Source organism: Heteronotia binoei, chromosome 2, assembly GCF_032191835.1.
Source record: "Heteronotia binoei isolate CCM8104 ecotype False Entrance Well chromosome 2, APGP_CSIRO_Hbin_v1, whole genome shotgun sequence".
NCBI lineage: Eukaryota > Metazoa > Chordata > Lepidosauria > Squamata > Gekkonidae > Heteronotia > Heteronotia binoei.
Genome location: NC_083224.1, coordinates 108764510 through 108787949, shown reverse-complemented (window position 1 = coordinate 108787949; position 23440 = coordinate 108764510). Strand labels below are relative to the sequence as shown.

The window sequence follows — 23440 nt, the reverse complement described above, 5'->3', positions numbered from 1 at the left end:
CTCCTGTTGACACTTCATGGCAACTCTCTTATAACTCATATGCCAGTACCTCTGTCTCCTGACACTGTTTCTCAGAGCTCTGTTAAAAGAATCAAATGGACTACCCAAACTGACAAGGAGTTACTCTGCCTATTTCAATCAGACAGAATGCTGGAGTTTAGAACAATTATTGCCAAAACCTGGTCTATGGAGGAGGCCAAACTAGCCTATGCTCAGATAATTGCTTCCTGTAACTCTGTAGCCAAACTAATTTGTATTCCTAATCCCACCTGTAATCAATGGTTTGACTCAGAATCCAGGATTATGAAAAAACTTCACAGGGTCTCATTTAGAACTTTTAGGCAAGACAATAATTCCTGCAACCTAAAAATTTTCTCTGCACACAAGGAGATATATCATAGCCTTATCACCGGGGGGAAAAACAGTTTTATAAAAAAAAAAGGGACCATTTGCTGAATACAATTAAAACCAAAGACTTCAAACTATTCTGGCAAACGGTCTCTGGTTACTTGAAAAATAATTCAGCCCCGGTTGTGATTACACCTATTCCTCAAAAATGGGTTGATTATTATTTTGAAATATTTAATGACCAAGATATCTCATAAAAACATAAGAGAAGCCATGTTGGATCAGGCCAATGGCTCATCCAGTGCAACACTCTGTGTCACACAGTGGCCCAAAAATTTATATATATATATATATATATATATATATATATATATATATATATATATATATATATATATATATATATATATATAAATCAATAGAGTGCAGAGAAGAATTTACCTTTTCAACCAATTCAGAGTGGCCTCCTGTGAGTCCCGAGGAAATAATTGATTTAATCTCTGAATTGAAGACTGGCAAGGCCCCTGGTCTGGATGGAATTCCAGCTGAACTCTTTAAGAAGTATGTGGACTGGTGGGCTATTCCACTGGCAAACCTATTTACTCTTATTGACCATAACGGAAACATCCCTGAGTCCTAGTTAAGATCATTAATATGCCCAATATACAAAAAAGGTAATTCGGCTTCCCCTGGAAACTATCGCCCAATCAGCCTACTTCCCATCTCATGTAAGCTGTATTCTAAACATCTTGAACGTCACCTATTAAAGTGGTTAACCAAAGAGAAGATAATTGGACCAGAATAGATTGGTTTCCTCAAAGGGAAATCTACAATTGATCATTGTTCCACCCTTGCCTTCTTGGCAGATAAATATCTGAAGCCTAAAAGAGGGAAATTGTATGCAGCCTTTATTGATTTAAAGGGTGCTTTCAACTCAGACACCAGAGATCTGCTATGGGAAAAACTTAAAATTCTGGGGATGGAACCACACCTACTTTTCTTAATCAAGAAATTACATGATGCTACCTCAGGTGTTATTAAAGTATCCCCTGATGGTCAACTCTCTTCCAGTTTCCCAATTACTAAAGAAGTAAAACAGGGCTGTGTTCTTGCCCCTTATCTCTTTAATCTGTTTCTAAATGACTTGAACCAACATATGTCCACTGTGAATGGCTACCCTCCCTTCTTAGAACAATTAGCAGTGCCCTCACTGCTATATGCTGACGACACCATTATTCTTTCACGTACCAGAATTGGCCTCCAAAAATACTTGAAAGCCTTTCACCAATACTGTAGATTGAATCAACTGGTAATTAATTATAAAAAATCAAAAAACCTTGGCCTCTCAAAGAGCTGGCACCTGTTTAAATGGCGCATTGGTACAGAGGAAATCGAACAAGTGAGGGCTTACAAGAATCTTGGAATTACCTTTAACTACAACCTTAGATGGCCAATGCATCGTAATAGATCTGTAAGTTTAGTAAAATGTTCTCTGGCGCAAATTAAAAAGTTCTATTTCTTAGGAGGTAACCAGTTCATTCCAGCAACTCTGAAAATTTACAATGCCAATAAATTAAAAAAAAATAGATACACAACCAATTCATAAAATGGCAGAAAAGGAACTGAGGGTAGGAGTGCTGTCACACAGGAGTATGTGTCTCTGGGAGAGACTTTTGGCTCCAGCATGCAGCATCCCCTGCAGGCTCTTGGCTGTAAAAACCTACGGATAGGCAGGCCTGGGCATGTGCAGTCCCCATGAACTATATGAACAAATTATTATTACCAAAGGGTATACAAGTTTTAGTACACAGCTACAGGGCATTATAGCCATCTTCAGGAGGAGATGGGTCATGGCTAAATAGCTATTTCAGACTTTAGACACCTTACCATCTCCAAGTTCAATGTAGCAATCCATGTCCAGGAGCTCAGATGATACCCAGACAAGACAGAGGTGCATTCATCTGCTGAGTTCTGCCTTCCACCATAAAAAGGAGGGAGGCCATCCCTTATTAAATTTAATGCTCCAGTACAATTATTTGTCATGCTTAGGGTTTACACAATAAATATACACAAGCTATTTCATATCCATCAACTCCCTGTGTTATTCAGCAAAATAATTTGGTATCACTTTCCCTTTACAACCACCTGAGGATGAAACACAAGACAAGACAGGGATAATAGATTTCTGTTCATCTTTGAAGGGAAATTACAGCCCTTTGTGGCTCCAATTTGGGATATATGAAAAAAGGGAGACCATTTAAACCTCCCAGCTCTGTATACTGGGCCAGTTTTGAATAATGAAACTGTGCAGTGGAGAAAGGCTTAAACCCTTTATCTGTGCAAGTTTGATCTGAATCAGAGCTGCAGACAGGAGTAATTTAAATTTAAATAGAGATCTTCATCACATGTAGTTTGATGTTGAATTCTAGTAAACTGCTGGAAGAATTAAAAGTGGAGAAGATCTGAGATTTTCATCAGACCTTCTGCTGACAGATTACTGGATCCAGCTCTATAGGTAGTACAAACCATAGTCTGGTGTAATGTCTGAACTGAGCTACTGTAACAAGAAACTGGACTGTATGATGTTTGGCTTATTTCATTTCTAACATTATTTATTAATATTTCTGAGTGAACTTATTCTGGGCTCTGGCCTGTTGTGCTTTTCAAACATTTGTCTGTATTTGCTTGACAACACGTTTGCTTGGCACTTTTCCCAAGAGGAGAACTCCAAATAAATGTCATTGCCCAAAGAGTCAACATGTTTGGAAACTAGATGGATATAGCAAGGAGGGTGACCTATGCAACAGAGAATGATAAGCTATAAGGAACAGATAAACACAAATCTGTGGTAAGTGTATTTCAAATCTGTGTTCTCAGAGATGGCAATTTAGTGTTATCCAGGATTTGCTATTCCAATAAGATGATGATTATCAGTTAGTTTCTTTTTCTTAAATTCTTAGAACTGCAGAAGCTCCAGCTGCAGAAAAATGCTTTGACCAATTACAGCAGTCTCTGACATAAGGCCAAATATAATACATGGAGAAGAATTTTAAAACCAACACCAAATGCTAGCAATGTATTTTGTTTTAAATAACAGACACTTTTATGACCAAATTTAATTACATGCCCTCATGCAATTACACAACTTGTCATTCAACTGAAAAGAACAAAATTACTTGCTTGGATCACAAATATGCAACCACTTTTTTTCAACAAGTAGCACTACTATTGGTATATATAATTAATATATATATTAAAGCACTGTACTTTCCATGCTCTGGCATTCGAAAATTAAAATGGGCCTCATGATTCCTTTTACCCTACTTAAGTTGTTTCTACTTATCAAAAATCCATAGAGTTGGAAGGTACCTCCAGGGTCACCTAGTCCAACCCCCTGCACAATGCAGGAAGTTCACAAATACCTCCACACACACACAGAGTGACACCCGATCCACGGTCAGAAGATGACCCCCCCCCCAAAAAAAAACACCACCCTCCAGGGTTGCTGGCAAAACTGGCCTGGAGAAAAATTGCTGACTGACCGCAAAGTGGCAAGTAGTATTTCCCTAGGCGTGTAAAAAAGGGCAACAAGAACTAAGCACTGACGCAACTCTTCTTGCCCCCCTTCTCATGATCTGCCTAAGTTCACAGAATCAGCATTGCTGTCAGATGCTATCTAGCCTCTGTTTGAAAACCTTCAAGGAAGGAGAACCCACCACCTCCAGAGGAAGCCTGTTCCACTGAAGAACCACTCTGTCATGAAGTTCTTCCTAATTAGGCTTCCCAATTCTCAGGTCCCAGCGGGGGATTCCCCGATTTTACAGGCTTCCCCCGCCCCCAGCCAGCTGGCTGGGGAAGCCCCACCCCCACAGTCACCATGTACCTCCAGAGCTCCTGCAGGTTTAGAAACCTGCAAACAGATCCATTTTTAAAATGTGTGTCTTTAAAGTTGAACAGGAAACAGGAATCACTTCATGGGGAAGGGTTAGCAGCAGTTTCATCAGAGCACAGAATCTCCGTTTGTTTTGCTTTCGTTTTCAGAGCAAGTAAAGTTGTTGAGGAACCAGACCCAGTAAGTGTGTGTGTGTGAGAGAGGGAGAGGGAGGGGGCAGGGGATTCCCTTGTTTGGAGGCCCTCCTCCCACTTTAGAAAGCTTTAGAAAGCGGGGTGGGGAGAGAGAAATGTCTACTGGGCACTCTGTTATTCCCTATGGAGAACGATTGCCATAGGGAATAATGGGAATTGATACACAGGTACCTGGGGCTCTGTGAAAAATGTCCTTTGAGGTAGAGGCACCAAATTTGCAGCATAGCATCTGATGCCTTTCCTGAAAACACCTTCATAGTTTCAAAAGGATTGCACCAGGGGGGGGCAATTCTATGAGCCCCCAAAGAAGGTGCCCCATCCTTCATTATTTCTAATGGAGGGAAGGCATTGAAAAGGTGCGCAGTCCCTTTCAATGTGATGGCTAGAACTCCCTTTGGAGTTCAATTGTACTTGTTCCAACCTTGCTCATGACTCCACCCCCAATGTCCCTGGCCCCACCCCCAAAGTCTCCTGGCTCCACCCCCAAAGTCTCTAGATATTTCTTGAATTGGACTTGGCAACCCTATTTGTAATGTTTAGTCAAAAACTCTTTTGAATAAATTTCAACCTCTTGATTCTAATCTGACTAGCCTGTGTTCACTGTGTACAGCCATCTTTCTGATTCAGTTTATTTCTCAAACAAAACTAAACACAATGAATTTGGATCACACTGTTAGGAGATTTATCACCCCCCCCCCCCCCCTGCAAGTAGTATATCTCCTAAATCATTCCCCAAACAAAAGACTTGTGGCTCCCATAATGACTAAAAGATTTTTGTGTAGCAGAAGCATTCACAGGCACAGGCCCACATCATCAGATTGATAGGGAGCATGCATTTGAAAAGGACAGTTTGTGACCATGAAAACTTATACTATAATATACCTGTCAGTCTTTAGGGTGGCACAAAACTTTTTCTTTTTTTGTTGAAACAGACTAACATGGCTACTGCACTAGCATTTCCATTCATTTATATTATTTAGTTGTAACTACAAACCAAATTCTCTATCTTCACATTCCCAGGTAAATTGGAAAAAATATGAGAATAATGAGAAATTATTAATATGCATTGAACTATACATCCTTGCCTAAACAAAAGTGCACTTCACAATTCTGATGCAGAAACTGAACAGAATCAGTCACAGATCAATTTCCCACTTGCCTTACGCTGCTCTCATGCTCCTTTTCTCAGCAGGGCTTCCATCGGATTTCACACTATCTGCCCTGGGGCTGCAACTAGCTTTGCCTTTTTTTCTTGGCAAACAGAAACCTCTAAAAACCAGTTTCTGTTTGCCATGGGAAAAAGTCAAAGCTAGTTGCAGCCTCAGGGCAGATAATGTGAAATGGGGCAGAAGCCCCGCTAAGAAGAGGAGCATGAGAGCAGCATAAGGTGAATGGGAAATGGGTCACAGAAATAATAAAAAAGAAATATTTGGGATAATCACACCAAGTATTCCAATACCTGTCTCCCCAACTTTTTTAAAGGTATGTATAAAGTGCCCATGTTGAACTTAAACTGGACCTTCTATCATTCAGAACATAGACAGGATTTCTAGTGTATCTTATCAATAATATTTGGAACACAATCTCTACTCCAGTCTCAAGTACCACCAAGCTCAGCATGACACCTGAGTCCAATTAGGATTCCTCTATAAGGTCCAAGTTTGCTAACTGCCTCTTTAATCTGGATGACATATCAAACTTTAAACAAGAGTTATCAGCTCACCACCCAGCTACACTGATCTACCTCTTGCTTTCCTGGATAGTAGTACTTGCCTAACTGTGATTGCATCTGTTGCCAGATCCTCTTAATGTTGGTTTTCCAGGAAAAAAATGAATTGGGAAATTTTCCAATGCTTTACATTGAGCACGATCTGATTTAGCATGCTTATTTTGAATTTGTGGCAAAATGGGCCTGCTCCAACCTGCAGGCCTTGTTCCACCCTGCCCTCCTGGATTTTCCCATCACCTGGAGTGGCTTTTCTCTCTCTCTCAGATAACCCACCACCACCATCTGACTTCTGTAAGGAATTGACCACTGGGCTAGTGAGGGGTCCCAGCTTCCCTTTCAAGTTCTGAGGCCTTGCCTCTGTTTCTCCCGTTGCCCAGTGCCTGGTCACCATGGAACAGTTTAGTGCCTTGTGTGCCCCTGGAGGAATAGCTGCTTTCTAACTGCCTTCCTTCCCCCTGGTGCTCCTTTTAAGATGGTCTAAGATGATGGTCTATGTGGTACAGAGAACAACTACCAGCATCCAAAATTATAAAGTATTTATTAAAAAGGAAATGCTCATAATCATACTTTTAGCACAGCACCAGATTGAGCAAGGGATTTAAAAGAAATAGGTAAAATGCAGTTCCTCTTTCCCTCTCTCTATACATGCCCGATCAGATGTTAAAATAATATAGGCCCCTTAGCATAGGAAGTTACAGATCTCTACATAGGTACAATTATCTCAAAGCTGTCTCCAGCTTCCAGGCCAGCCCATTCAAACACATCGACTTAATCACCTTATCTGGTTACCTCTGTGCAGTTTCTTTTCCCAATATTTAGTATTAAAAACAAAATAGGGTTAATATTTATAGGTTATATAAATTTGAGTTCAAATCACACCTGGAATTATTTTTGTTAGTGGTCAGGATGAGGGTGGTCTAATTAATATTGAAAACCAAGCCAAGTAGGCTATAATTTCATAATGAATACACTGAGTTCATTGTGAAGATCCCTAGCTATGTTTTTAGACTATCCTGTCTGTACCAATCTGACTGTGTTGATTCCCTACCCCCCCAACGTTCCTAGTACATAACAGACCAAGTTAAAAGTCAGTCCAAAATACATTATTATTAACATAATCCTCTAGTAAATTTTGACAGAAAAAGCTGGATCATGATGGGGAAAGTTACAAGGGGAGAGAGCAGATGTACATGAACAAATGAACCGATATGGTAAAACCTGGAATCCTCTGGTCTCACACACTGACCATCAAGAATAGTCACCAGAAAATGGGAAAGGTGGGTTTTTGAGAACCATTTTAATACTCCTCCACCCTGACCTGGATAGTACAATTGTGCTTTTCCTGAATGACCTTACAGCCAACGAACTCTATGCTCCCAGAACCCAAATCTCCACTTTCAGAACCTCTAAACTAAACATCCAATATAATAAAATAGTTAAAAATATTTGAATAAAATAAAGTTTAGGATTAAGAAACAATCCCCCCTCGTAAAATATGACAGGAACATCAAAACATTACAATGTCTCATGATTTTTCACTGGAAGACTGAAATCATTCATGGCTCATGTATGAAAAATGAAAACCTGATCTTAGCCCTTCTATCTATATACAAACATTTGAAGGAGGGCACTAATATCAAAATGGTATGCTCTAGTTCATAAAATTTTGAGTTTTAGGATTTTAGGTGCAAAAATTACCAAGCCTTCAAGGAGAACAATCATGCACAAAAGTGATCATAGCAGTGAAACCATCATGATTCTTAATTCAAAGCAAACTGGGCTGATTAAAACAAAGGTTTTAGTAATTTGGATTCTTTTTTAACAAGTGACATTTCCCCTTTGCTGGCATGCTTGCAAGGCAGGCAAAGGAAGCAACTTAAACCTAAACTTTAATTTGGAAGCTGACAAATTAGTTACTGGCCTAGTATTACATTTTAATACTTAGCACAATAAGAATAGTTCATTTTGCTATTTCATTCCAAATCATTTAAGTTAAATATATAACTGGAGGTGCTCCTATAGTAAGTATATTTATACCTGGAAGAGATACTGATGTTCGTATTTGCACTCCTTTAGAATGATTTGGAAAAAATATGCTCATACATTAAATAACTGTTATATCTGTATTGAATACAACATGCCTCTGTTTTTATTATGATTCAGTTAGCAGTGAGGAAGGAATAGGGACAACATTATTGCATATTACAATTTCTCCCATGTTGAACTATGATACAGGAAAGCTAATGGAATGAAAGAGAATCTATGATTGCTATCTTTTGATATGTGATTCCTGTAGGAAGTTTTGATTTCTTGCAACACATTCAGCAATGAACAAAATTCGAGCAGGATCAGTGTGCTACTAGAAACTGGTACTTGATTATGTAAAAATTCAGTTTTGTTCATATTTATCTGAGGATAACTACAAATGTACCTTAAGAACCAACTGCCTATGGAATGCCCAGAAATCTCTCGGTGACATGATGGGCAACAAAACCCTGTGCTGTAGCCATCTACTAAACAGGCTATTTTTTTAAAATAAAAAAATTCTGCTATGATTTTTAAGGATTACTTTCCTATATGAAGTTAGACAACTTGATCTGAAATCCTGTAATAGTTGTTTTAATATTATTTTGCTTATTTATTTTTAATGAACAAAAATAGCAATTTGAAAAGAACAAAAATGGCATCTACTATATGCCTTTCTTTTATTATAAAATAAGAGCTAGCTGCATTTTTTGGGTTGTCAAGAATGCTACACTGAGCTAGCCAGACACTGTCTTAACTACACTTTCTCCTGAATTTAGCAAAATACTCTTTGTATTCTCTTACCTTTATGGTTTTGGTCTGGAGTCTGAGTCCATTTAAAGTGTTAATGGCTTTCTCTGCATCCTTTGGATCAATATAGTTAACAAATCCATACCCTAAACTCTGCCCTGTTGAAACATAAGAAACAAAAAAAAAAGGGACTCAGTATTCTTTGCAGCACAAGTGTACAATTTCCAAATGGGGAATTGAATCCTTTTCTCTGATTACCTTTTCCACCTAACACTTGCTTCTCAAGTCAGAAAATATACCCCATACAACCCCACTGCTGGCAAGGAAGACTACTCAGAAATATATATGTAGTATATATTTTAATCATGGGAGTATCTGCGTTTAAGAAGTTGCTGAGTTTTCTAGCATCGATAGCTTTAAAGTATTTTTCACAGTGTTCTTAAAACTGTGAATGATATATATTAATATAATGAAGACTTACTGAAGTGGTTATGCTATACTTCTGTGAGATTCACTTTTAAAGAAAATAAGACAAGGAACAGGAAGCAGGAAGCAGTGGGGAAATGCACAGGTTTTAGAGCTTTATGATAATTTAATTTATGGATTACAGAATCAGTCATAGGAGCAGCATAGGTTCAGTTTAAAGTGAAATACATACAGATTACTTAAACTAATGATAATCAGTAGTCTTTAAAATGAGAAATTTTAAAAAATCTTATAGTTACTTTGTCTCAACTGGCTGAAAGTTATTTACAATAATTATGTACTGATTTCAGCAGGAAAGTGATTTACATTAAAAGGTCACAAGTAGCAATAGAACAGTTAAGTAGCTAAGATCCAGAATTAAAGAACTAAAATCTAACATCTAAAAGCTGATAAAGTAGCTTGAAACTGCTCAGTACTGTATTGCTGATATGACAATGACAAAGCAAACATGAAGAGAAATGGCAGACTATTACATGCCAGGACAGATTATTATTCTGTGCTCTTCATACTGCCTCATGGGGTGATGCTGGGGATGGCAAAATAGTATATTTTTACATTCAGAGATGCCATCAGCACATTTATTGTTTAAGCATCCTGCATTAACTAAAAGCCTAAAAGTGGTTACCCTTGAGAAGTACAGTGAAATAAGGCAATTGATATGGGATCCAGACCCCAAAAAGGGTGTGTGTGTGTGTTTATGACTAATAGCATCAGGTTTGGTGTAGTGGTTAAGTGTGCGGACTCTTATCTGGGAGAACCGGGTTTGATTCCCCACTCCTCCACTTGCATCTACTAGCATGGCCTTGGGTCAGCCATAGCTCTGGCAGAGGTTGTCCTTGAAAGGGCAGCTGCTGTGAGAGCCCTCTCCAGCCCCACCCACCTCACAGGGTGACTGTTGTGGGGGAGGAAGGTAAAGGAGATTGTGAGCCGCTCTGAGACTCTTCGGAGTGGAGGGCAGGATATAAATCCAATATCTTCTTCTTCTTCTTCTTCATTATTAGAGAGAAGATGTAGCTTAGAGACATTAACACAAATACTCTAATGCTTAAATATCTAAAGACTAACAGCCATAGCTCCATGGAACTTTTCTCATCTGTATAAAATTAGTGAATTCCCAAAATAAAGCTAACCAATTTTGGTGTAGATTGGTACCATTTTGTAATTTCTGGTTCAATATCTAGCCAATTTCAGCCTCTAAAACATGTCTGCATCTAAGCTTAGAATACTTCAGTTTCATCAAATTTCACATTCATCTGCTGAAGTTTTATCCAAAAATTGCTTACTAATCAACTAAATACATGACATAATGAATGCATACTAAATACCTACTACTGTTTGTTGGATGCTCCTCAAACCCAAGAAGAAACCAAATTTAGAGGATATAGATCTTAGTGAAATGTTCATGCTGTCACACAATGAAAAGATTCAATATTCCCAACCTGCCTACCACATAAATGCCTAGAGGGAACAGAAATAGAAATGGAAACAATGAAATAATGTTTTTCAGAAAGTAACATTTTGAAGTATGTATTGCAATATTTTTTTTTTGAGCGGTACAATATTTAGACAGTGGAAATACCTAAGGACAGATTTTGGAGTTACATCAGCACTGCTGACATAACCTACAGCAACAATCTGACACTATAAATGATGTACTTCAGCCAGAATCTGGAAAAGCACAGAAGCTAGATCTGAACCAATTAGCCATTAAATACCAGGTAATAAAACCTTACAAAATATAAGAAAAATGGTGGGTAAAGCATTCTGTCCTCCACTTCTGACCTCACCTGCTGAATAAGCAGTTTGGTAAGAATAAAGACTATTATTATTATTTGCATCCTGCCAAGGACAGTTTTTCTTTTTTTAAAAAAAAAAGTAGAAGAAATAAATACAATGGTCCCTGCAATCTGTGTTTTCAGCCATAACCTCTTACATCTCACAGTATTGACCGCTTTCAGATTTAACAGCGTTATGAATAACCAAATGCATTCATACAGATCAACAAAAACATTATGTACTAAACTTGCAATACCAAAATCATAGCAAGCACAACACAGAGTATGGCTTGAGATAGTCCTAGACTCTGGCCAAAATCCAAGGTGGGGCATGATTTTACAAGCAGATCTAAGCTTTTATTTTCTAACATTCTATTACAGACCTTTGTGTCTTCCCAAAAGCCATCTGAGGTTCCTGAGGACTGGGGAGCATCTGGAGAAGGATTTCATATGGTGCAAGTGGATGCAGAAGGCGTGGGGAGACTGACAGAAATCAGAGACCTCTTCTACCCATGTGTATGAAGAAGTACTCACAGGGTTCTTTGGAAGGTTTTTGTATCCCAAAACTGCAATGCTTTTTTTAAAATGGCAACTTAATGTGCTAGCTCTTAGTCAAGAAGCACATACCCGTATTGGATCCGGGGATGCCTTGGAGAAAGCCAGATATATATAATTTTTTTTTGTAGAAAAAGCCCAGCAGGGACTCATTTGCATATTAGGACATACACCCTGACATCAAGCCAGCTGGAATTGCATTCCTGTGTGTTCCTGCTCAAAAAAGCCCTGTTTAAAATAAATAAAATAAATATCTCACAATGCCAAGAAGAAAATAATCAGATTCTGTAATTGCATCTTCTGAAATATTTTTCTCTGCTGATTACAGCAGCTATTCCCCATACAGTTTATAATCTTGTTAAATTTTGCTTCTTATCCAGACTTTCTTAAACAAGTTGTTGTGTTTTAAAGTGAGTATGTATATACATGTATTGGAACTTAAAAACAAATAACAAGGCCTAGGCAACAGGTAGCTCAACACCCCACCCAAACACTGCCATCAATAGCATTCAAGTATTTCAATGTTAAAACCCTTAAGCAGAAAAGACAAAATCTGTTGTGTCTAAAGCTTCTATTTTACAATATAAATGACATGCATGTGCAGATACAGCACATTTGCAACCTTATTTTTGACATTATTCCAGGTCCAGGATGACAGTGGCATGAAAGCAAAACAGTGAGGTTGTTTAAATGGTAAACAATAACATTGGTGGCAGCCCAGAATCGTGACTACAGTTGGTAGCTCCTTGGTCCAGGCATGGGTTCCCTTGCTTTTCTGGGGCCTTTCCCACAACTGGCCAGCTGGCCAGTGGGAAGAACCCCACCCACAAATGCCCCAAAACATGGCACAATGACATCACCCAGAAAGGACATTATTGTGCTGCTGATGCTCTACTTTTTGGACAAAACTCTGTGGTAAATTTGGGCCCAAACCAGAGAGTTTTACCCAAAAACTAGAGTATCATTGCATGACATTGGCAGCATGATGATGTCACCTCAGGTGACATTATCACACCACTACTCCCAGAGAAGACCTTCAAGCTTCCCACTGGCAGAACGGTAGGACCTGGCAACCCTAATTGTGACTGATATCATTTCATCTTATAGCTGCTCGTTAACTTCCCTAAACTCAGATTCGTCACCTAATTAACAGGAAAACTTGACAAATATGAAATTATTATTGTTCTTGTTATTATTGTTATTATTATTATGAGTAGTAGTAATTTATTTATATTCCGCCCATTCCCCCATTTGGGGGCTCACTAGTTATTGCAGGAAAGGGAGAACCAGGGCTTTTTTGAGCAGGAATGCACAGGAATGCAGTTCTGGCTGGCTTTGCATCAGGAAGTGTGGCCTAATGTGCAAATGGGTTCCTCTGGGCTTTCCCCACAAAATAGCCATGTGAAACAATGGTGGCATCAGGGTTGTGGCCTAATATGCAAATGAGTTCCTGCTGGCCAGTTTCTACAAAAAAGCCGTGGGGAGAACCATATTTATAGTTGTCAGTGGTATTTCATCTCAATGGAGGAAGGTGTCCAGTGGGATACCACAGGGTTGGGTTCTGGGCCAGTACTTTTCAATATTTTTTAGCAATAATCTGGATGAGGGCTACCCATTTAGTTTGCAGATGACACCAAATTGGAAGGAGCAGCAAACTAACCGGAAGATAGAGAATTCAATGAGATCTGAACACACTGGAGAAGTGGGTGGAGGTGAACAAAATGCAACTTAACAAGTTCTACATCTGAGTAATAAAAATTAGAAACATGCATACTGGATGGGGGATATGCTTCTAGGTAGCAGTGTGTGTGAACAAGATCTTGGGGTACACGTGGACCATAAGTTAAATATGAACCGCCAGTGTGATGCAGTGGGTGGGGAAAAGGCTAATGCCATCTTGGGGTGTATTAACAGAGGCACAGCATCCAAATCACAAGAGGTCATAGTCCTGCTGTACACTGCATTGGTCAGGCCACATTTGGAATACTATGTGCAGTTCTGGAGGACTCATTTCAAAAAGGATGTGGTGGACAGAATGCAGGTGCAGAGGAAGCTGTAAAAGGTAAGAAGGACTCATTTAAGCAGTGGAAAGCTAGTCCAAGTGAGATTAATAAAAGGGAACACAGGCTGTGGCAAATCAAATGCAAGACTGTGATCAGGCAGGCAAAAAGGGACTATGAGGAGCATATTGCAAAAAACATACAAGACCAACAATAAAAAATGTCTTCAAATATATTAGAAGCAGGAAACCAGCCAGGGAGGCAGTGGGGCCCTTGGATGACCAAAGGGTAAAAGGATTACTGAAGGACGATGGGGAAATGGCTGAGAAGCTGAATGCATTTTTTGCCTCCGTCTTCACTGTGGAAGACGAGAAGTGTTTGCCCACTCCTGAACCACTAATTTTGGAAAGGGTGTTGAAAGACCTGAGTCAGATTGAGGTGATAAGAGAGGAGGTCCTTGTCGGAGCGGGAGTAGCAGAGTGAGGGAGATGACTTGCCCGACACAGGGCTTCAGGAAAGAAAATCAGGCAGACACGTGCAACTAGTGCCAAAAGGTGTATTAACATATATACACAACAAGTGCTCTCTTGTGCAGTCTATACAATATCACCTCCACGGACAAAGTGCTTCGCCTAACCACCATCTCACAGGGAGAGACCTGTGTGATGCACACACAGATCATATATAGTCCAAGCAGCCAATCCTGGCCGTGCTGACTCAGCAGATTGCATCACTTGGCTTCTGCCGGCTCAAGCCGGTCTGCTGATCAGGTCACTGTGACCTAGCCTGGCAGCTAGATCACCAGCTGTCATACTGTAGCTGTCAGACTGGGTTTATGTAGATTCTTGCTCCAACACACCTCCTAATCTATTTAAACCCAGTACACCAAAACACTTTACACAGTTTACATACATGTCCACCAGCAACATTACAGTTCATATTTACGTAGCTCGGAACCCTTTCCGGAATTCGTTCAGGAACTCATCATGATTGTAAAACACATCATCGTGTTCCTGTTCAGCCAGCTCTTTCAGACGCTTGGCTTCAGCCTCCTTCTCCCTTGCCTCGCATTCTGCCACCCAGGCTTTCCATTTCTTAGCCTTTTCTTTTAACATTTCCTCAAATCCGGGTGGGTCTGGATTGACAGTCAGAGTGACATAGGGACACTTGTACCTAGCGGGACGTTGGCCTTTGGTGGACCTGGCAGACACCCGTGGCCCTGTGCTTGGACCAGCTTTGTCTTCTTCGGGTTGCTCTGTTCCCACCTCCTGGGCTGGTTGCTCTGCCCCTGTAATTGGGTGTTGAACCTCCTGACTCTCACACTTTACCTCCAGTTCCTGCATTTGAGGCTCTGCCTCCTGACTCTGCTCGTCAGGCTCTGTGCCAGCATTCGGCTCACCTTCTCCAGCCCCACTGGGTGCCACCTCCTGGGCTGGAGTTCTGGGCTGCGCTCCAACATCGTTATCGCTACTTGGCAGCAGGACAAATTGTTTCTGCAAGGAGTGCAACCTTGGCCAGCTGCTTTCTTCATTGAACTGGGCACTCTTACTAAGTGTTATCTTGCTTTTGCTATTGCAGAAACGATAACACCTGGCCCTTGGCTTGTAGCCCAGAAAAATTAGGCTCTCTGCCCGGACATCCCCCTCCCCGCTACTCGTGGAGTGGATGCCAACCCGAGCCCGTGACCCAAAGACTTTTAAAGAACTCAAATCTGGGGTCTTGTTCAACAGTAACCTGTAAGGCACATTTTTCACAGTATTACACCAAACCCTATTTTGCAAAAAAACAGCTGCATGTATGGTTTCTGCCCAATAGGTCATTGGCAGTTGTGCATCCTCTAACATGCAATACATCACATTCTGCAATACAGCCCCATGCCCATTTTCTCGGGGCGTTGCCGGGTTCGTCAGACGGTGGGCAATGCCCTTGTTCTCCAGCCAACGTTTCATCTGGTTAGATAAGAATTCCCCCCCTCTGTCGGTTTGTACAGCTAGGAGATTAACCCCTAATTGTCTCTCCACTGCTTTGACCCACTTGGTGAATGTCTTATACACCTCAGACTTATGCACCATGGTGAAAACCCACGCGTACCTCGTGTGGTCGTCGGTGGCCACCAAGCAGTATCTCCTCCCCGACAGACTCTTTGGCAATGGGCCAATAACGTCTAAATGGACTAGTTCCAGGGCTCGTGTGCTTTCCCTTGAGCTTTCTTTAGCAACAGCACACGCCTTGCTTTTGGTCTTCTTGCAGACCTGGCAATCCAAGTAACATTTGCAAGGATTTACTTTCAAACTAGGCACAAGCTCCAGGGTTTTCTTTAACGCCCTAAATCCGCAGTGCCCAAGTCTCCTATGGAGCAAATGTATACAATTATTGTGCACAGGCTCATTCGACACCTGAGCCACCTGGGCACAATCACTCTGGACCACATACAGTTTACCTTCCCTCTTTCCTGTCACAAGCAACTTTCCCCCACCTCCCAGGATTTTGCAGCAGGTTTTCTCAAATCTCACCTGGTATCCCTGGTCAAACAGTGTGCTAACACTCAACAGGTTAGACTGCAGTGAGGGTACATACAACACATTTTGCAACATACATTTCAGTGCAGGAAATTCCACATTGCCTGAGCAAACAGAATTGGCAGTGGTCCCATCAGCCAATCTCACATACTTATGCTCAGGACTGTCAATGTTTTTCAACAACTCCTTCTCGCAGCAGAGATGGCTCGTTGCCCCGGAGTCTAAAATCCAAGCAGACCCTGTGCTCTCTACTGCAGACGTGACCAGCCGGGTTGCTTCCTCACATGGGCTGGCGGTCCTCCGCTCTCGCCGCACACGCCCCCGCCTCTTCTCCCTCTCAGGGCAAGCTCGGAGCAGGTGCTGCGACGACCCGCATCCATAGCAGCGACGGACTGCAAACGCAGTCGGCTCCACTTCCTCCACCTTCGGACGCCTGCCAGCAGCAAAAGCTGGCTCATTCTTGGCTGTCTTCCCGGACACACCGATAACAGCACGCTGCCTGGCCGACACCCCCGGACAGCTCACGGCCGCAATTCTCTCTTGGAAGTCAAGCAGGTGGGCACAGACGTATTCCATGGTCAGGGTCGCTACGTCCACCGTCTCCAGAGAAGTTATCAGGGGAGTGTACTCAGGTGGCAACGACGACAGCAAAATGTACACTCTGTCGTCTGGAGCTACAGTCTTGCCTCTTGCCTCCAGCTCAACGAAACAGTCCGTTAGCCGTTTGATGTGATCTTTCACACACCCTCCAGCCGGCATAACGGTGCGGAACATCCTCCTTGTCAAGGCCATGAGGGAACCAGCAGTGGTGCTAACATGCACCGCACTCAACGCGTCCCAGGCAGCCTTGGGAGTGTCCTTCCCTCGCACATAAACCAGCTGGTCATCTCCTATAGATAGCACTATGTTGGCCAGTGCCTTATCCGATAACACAGTCTCGGCAGGAGATAAGTCAGCAGGGGGGTTACTCACGAACAGCCATTGCCCTTCACGCTTGAGGTAGTGTTGCATTCTCAGGCTCCACACCGCGTAGTTGGCTGAGGTGAGCTTCTCAACGGCTACTCCAAGCTGTTGCTGAGCCATCGTGCCGACTCCTCCTCACAGCTGGCTGCCGACGTCCCTCTGGCTCTCAAACAGAGAACGGTGGTGCTTCTGTGTCCTTCACCGGCGTTCCTCGCCTCCGGCTCTTTCCAAACTCACAGTCAGCTCAACTCTCAACTCTCTCCTCCGCGCAGCGGAAGCGTGCTGGGCCCATAACCCTGTCGGAGCGGGAGTAGCAGAGTGAGGGAGATGACTTGCCCGACACAGGGCTTCAGGAAAGAAAATCAGGCAGACACGTGCAACTAGTGCCAAAAGGTGTATTAACATATATACACAACAAGTGCTCTCTTGTGCAGTCTATACAATATCACCTCCACGGACAAAGTGCTTCGCCTAACCACCATCTCACAGGGAGAGACCTGTGTGATGCACACACAGATCATATATAGTCCAAGCAGCCAATCCTGGCCGTGCTGACTCAGCAGATTGCATCACTTGGCTTCTGCCGGCTCAAGCCGGTCTGCTGATCAGGTCACTGTGACCTAGCCTGGCAGCTAGATCACCAGCTGTCATACTGTAGCTGTCAGACTGGGTTTATGTAGATTCTTGCTCCAACAGTCCTACAACTGATAGGTGAATTAAAAACTAATAAGTCACCAGGTCCGGATGGCATACATCCAAGAGTTCTGAAAGAACTCAAAGTTGAACATGGATCTTCTAACAAAAATCTGTAATCTTTCATTGAAATCTGCCTCCATTCCTGAGGACTGGAAGGTAGCAAAAGTCACCCCCATCTTTAAAAAGGATTCCAGAGGAGATCCAGGAAATTACAGGCCAGTCAGTCTGACTTCAATACCAGGAAAGTTGGTAGAAACCATTATCAAGGACAGAATGAGTAGGCACATTGATGAACAGGGGTAATTGAGGAAGACTCAGTATGGGTTCTGTAAGGGAAGATCTTGCTTCACTAACCTGCTGCATTTCTTTGAGGGAGTGAACAAACTTGTGGACAAAGGAGACCCAACAGATGTTGTTTACCTTGACTTCCAGAAAGCTTTTGATAAAGTTCCTCATCAAAGGCTCCTTAGAAAGCTTGAGAGTCATGGAGTAAAAGGACAGGTCCTCTTGTGGATCAAAAACTGGCTAACGAATAGGAAGCAGAGAGTGAGTATAAATGGGCAGTCTTCGCAGTGGAGGACGGTAAGCAGTGGGGTGCCGCAGGGCTCAGCACTGGGTCCTATGCTCTTTAACTTGTTCATAAATGATTTGGAGTTGGGAGTGAGCAGTAAAGTGGCCAAGTTTGCAGATGACACTAAATTGTTCAGTGTGGTGAGAACCAGAGAGGATTGTGAGGCACTCCAAAGGGATCTGTTGAGGTTGGGTGAGTGGGCGTCAATGTGGCAGATGAGGTTCAATGTGGCCAAGTGCAAAGTAATGCACATTGGGGCCAAAAATCCCAGCTACAAATACAAGTTGATGGGGTGTGAACTGGCAGAGACTGACCAAGAGAGAGATCTTGGGGTCGTGGTAAATGTCAAGACAGTGTGCGATTGCAATAAAAAAGGACAAGCCATGCTGGGAATTATTAGGAAGAGAATTGAAAACAAATCAGCCAGTATCATAATGCCCCTGTATAAATTGATGGTGCAGTCTCATTTGGAATACTGTGTGCAATTCTGGTCACCGCAGGATATTACCGCACCGCACCTCAAAAAGGATATTAGAAAAAGTGTGGAAAAGGGCAACTAGAATGATTAAAGGGTTGGAACACTTTTCCTATGAAGAAAGGTTAAAACGCTTGGGCTCTTTAGCTTGGAGAAACGTCCACTGCGGGGTGACATGATAGAGGTTTACAAGATAATGCATGGGATGGAGAAAGTAGAGAAAGAAGTACTTTTCTCCCTTTCTCACAATACAAGAACTCATGGGCATTCGATGAAATTGCTGAGCAGTCAGGTTAAAATGGATAAAAGGAAGTACTTCTTCATCCAAAGGGTGATTAACATGTGGAATTCACTGCCACAGGAGGTGATGGTGGCTACAAGCATAGACAGCTTCAAGAGGGGGTTAGATAAAAATATGGAGCAGAGGTCCATCAGTGGCTATTAGCCACAGTGTGTGTGTGTCTGTGTATGAATTTTTAAATTTTTTTTTTGCCACTGTGTGACACAGTGTGTTGGACTGTATGGGCCATTGGCCTGATCCAACATGGCTTCTCTTATGTTCTTATGAGAGTTACAAGAATGATCAAGGGCCTGGAGACCAAACTCTATGAGGAAAGGCTGAGGGTCTTGAGAATGTTCAATTTGGAGAAGAGAGGTTGAGGGAAGACATGAAGAGCTTTCACTTAGAGGAGGGCAGAGAGCTGCTCCTGTAGGAAGCAGAGGACAGGACTTGCAATAATGGGTACCAGCTAGATATTGTTGCCAGGGCACCTGCCCTCCAGCCTGGGTGGTTTTTCCCCGTGATTAGAGACACCACAATACCCAGAAAGATCCATAGCCTCCACAGCAGTGCCCTCAGAAATGCCAGGCTTAGCATTAATGGTGAGTCTGCCAGGTGCCATTGCTGGACCTGAGAGTGATAGAGGTTCCAGTGACAAGTTGGTTGCAACATTCCTCTGTTCTCCCCCCCATGATCCAAAAATCCCAGTTTCTAATTGGCTAAGAGGCTACCTATTATCAGGACAAGGTACACAGACAAAAGGATCATGCCTCTGGCTCATCCTCCATGGTATGATTGAATTATTTTCTATTACTAATAGCATCTTCTCCTTCTAGCTATCACCTTGGATAAGGATGTTTGCCTGTATTAACATAACCAATTTTCCTTCTGCCATACTATAGAATTCCTAGTACATTCCTGCTCCAAGTGATGACTCTAAAATAGTTCTTCTAAATATTTGTTCAAATCTGTATTTCTTCTCTTCAAGCCAGGCTGTCAAGGAAACATTAACTAGGCAGTTCCTTCCTTCTTTTTGTCAGGACCTCCTAAAACCATCAAGTCTTTTGTCATATTAGTCCATATACATTAACATACCTTCATTGAAATCTGCCTTTGTTCCTGAGGACTGGAAAGTAGCAAATGTCACCCCCATCTTTAAAAAGAGTTCCAGAGGAGATCTGGGAAATTACAGGGTAGTCAGTCTGACTTCAATACCGGAAAAGTTGGTAGAAACCATTATCAAAGAGAGAATGAGTAGGCACATTGATGAACACAAGTTATTGAGGAAGACTCAAGCATGGGTTCTGTAAGGGAAGATCTTGTCTCACTAACCTGTTACAGTTCTTTGAGGGGGTGAACAAGCATGTGGACAAAGGGGACCCCATAGATGTTGTTTACCATGACTTCCAGAAAGCTTTTGATAAAGTTCCTCATCAAAGCCTCCTTAGTAAGCTCAAGAGTCATGGGGTAAAAAGACAAGTTCTCTTGTGGATCAAAAACTGGCTAATTAATAGGAAACAGAGAGTGAGTATAAATGGGCAATTTTCGCAGTGGAAGATGATAAGCAGTGGGGTGCTGCAGGGCTCAGTACTGGGTCCCATGCTCTTTAACTAGTTCATAAATGATTTGTAGTTGGGAGTGAGCAGTGAAGTGGCTAAGTTTGCAGATGACACTAAATTGTTCAGGGTGGTGAAAACCAGAGAGGATTGTGAGGCACTCCAAAGGGATCTGTTGAGGCTGGGTGAGTGGGCGTCAACATGGCAGATGAGGTTCAATGTGGCCAAGTGCAAAGTAGTGCACATTGGGGCCAAAAATCCTAGCTAGAAATAAAAGTTGATGGGGTGTGAACTGGCAGACACTGACCAAGAGAGAGATCTTGAGGTCGTGGTAGATAACTCACTAAAAATGTCAAGACAGTGTGCAATTGCAATAAAAAAGGCCAACTCCATGCTGGGAATTATTAGGAAGGGAATTGATAACAAACCAGCCAATATCATAATGCCCTTGTATAAATCAATGGTGTGGCCTCATTTGGAGTACTGTGTACAATTCTGGTCACCGCACCTCAAAAAAGATATTATAGCACTGGAAAAAGTGCAGAAAAGGGCAACTAGAATGATTAAAGGGTTGGAACACTTTCCCTATGAAGAAAGGTTAAAACACTTGGGGCTCTTTAACTTGGAGAACATCGACTGCGGATAGAGGTTTACAAGATTATGCATGGGATAGAGAAGATAGAGAAAGAAGTACTTTTCTCCCTTTCTCACAATACAAAAACTTGTGGGCATTCAATGAAATTGCTGAGGAGTTGGATTAAAACAGATAACAGGAAGTACTTCTTCACCCAAAGGGTGATTAACATGTGGAATTCACTGCCACAGGAGGTGGTGATGGCTACAAGCATAGACAACTTCAAGAGGGGAATGGATAAGCATATGGAGCAAAGGACCATCAGTGGCTATTAGCCACAGGTTATTGTTGGAACTCTCTGTCTGGGGCAGTGATGCTCTGTATTCTTGTGCTTGGGCGGGGGGGGGGGGGCGGTCGCAAAGTGGAAGGGCTTCTAGTCCCACTGGTGGACCTCTTGATGGCACTAGGGTTTTTTTGCTACTGTGTGACACAGAGTGTTGGACTGGATGGGCATTGGCCTGATTCAACATGGTTTCTCTTAGGATACATTTTTGGTACAAATACATCCCATTTTTGCCTGTCCTGTGTGTTCTACTGACCACTCACAAAGCAGCACCCCTAACTCATGTCCCCTAGCTCATGTCAGGTATTCTCCATGTAGAGCACTGGTTGTTCCTTCCCTTTTGTCCATCTTCAGGCTGAACCATTCTCCAAGATCTGGTATTGTATTACCCCATCTCTCATACCCCTATCTCACCCACTCCTCTCTTTCGTTCTGTATCATGTGTGTAAGTTTTGTTTCTATATCTATGTGTGTATGTTTAGATTTTATTATTTTCTTTCATAAATAAAACCCATTTTATTTGACTATTTGACTACTTGGCCTGGTTATTGGTTCTAATAAGAGGATCTATTTGTGACTATCTAGATAAACTGATAAAAGATCCTGCTTTGCCCCACCCCTTGCTACCTTCTGCCTTTGAAGCTAGTTTTCCCCCAAATAAAGATCAAAGGCAATAATTAATAATTCTGTCAGGGGTAACAAAATTAGGAAAAACTTTCTTACGATAAGAGTTCTGTGATTTTATGAAAAAATCTGTTTTAAAACCAGTCTGTGGAATAAAAATTTATATAGTGCTTTCAATGATTAACATGCTTTACATACATTGCTGTGTTCTAAACCTCAAAACACACTTGTAAAGTATGTCAGTATTGTCTCCATATAACACTTAGGGGGGCTTAGTGGCAAACCATTCACTTGATAAGGAAGCATCAGTCATCACTGCTGAAACAAAATGGTTACCTGCCCTTGAATTTCCATTTATATGCTCTTTGCCAAGTCCAGACATGACACACCTTACCTCGCCAACTTTAATGAAGTGTGTGGTATATAAATGCATTAAATAAACAAAACATTTTTTTTCATTACAGGATTTGAGAACAATTAGTATATCTAGAGAATCTCAACATGATATTGGTGGTCTTCTGACATTATAGTCACTGTCACATTCACTTTGCTAATTTGGGATGGTGCTTGGTAAAGAGATGACCACAAAGTAGGTTTGACAGAACTAGGAAGAATCAAGGCAGTGTGACAGTTACAGAGGTCAGCCAGAGCTGGTTTCAATGCCAAATAACTCATAATCCCTTGTAAAAACTAAGGATCTTTAGCCTTAGGACAAAAAGAAAAGTAATGGGCAATGGAACAAAATTGTTGTTTGGTTTAAAATGGAAAGAGATGAACTCTGGAATGTTGTCTTTCCATGGCTAAGACCCGTGAAAGCATTCCTTCAGTAAAATGACAAAGTTCACTAATTCTCATAGCAAAACAATGAGAATACTGCAAACCCTGTAAAATAGACACAGGTAATCTTAGTAGTGGAATGCTTGGTAGTGGTAGCTGCATTTGCTGTGTTAATTAATTTTAATGGTTGCATGCTTCATCTTTTAGTTTTTATCCTGTCCTTCCTCCAAGGAACTCAGGATGACACACATTACTCTCATCCAGTGATTTTCATGGCAGAATGGGTATTTGAACTCTGGTCTCCCAGG

General features: G+C 41.8%; 1 protein-coding gene across 5 annotated transcripts in view; it reads right to left on the bottom strand.

Moving 5' to 3' along the window:
* The window catches only part of ELAVL4 (ELAV like RNA binding protein 4), a 224134-nt gene that overhangs the window by 70513 nt on the left and 130181 nt on the right, over positions 1 to 23440 (bottom strand). For all 5 annotated transcript variants that reach the window (XM_060231795.1, XM_060231794.1, XM_060231796.1 and 2 more), the window contains exon 3: positions 8993 to 9096. In XM_060231795.1, coding sequence (XP_060087778.1) covers positions 8993 to 9096 — 104 coding nt within the window. The remainder of the gene's footprint in view (positions 1 to 8992; positions 9097 to 23440) is intronic.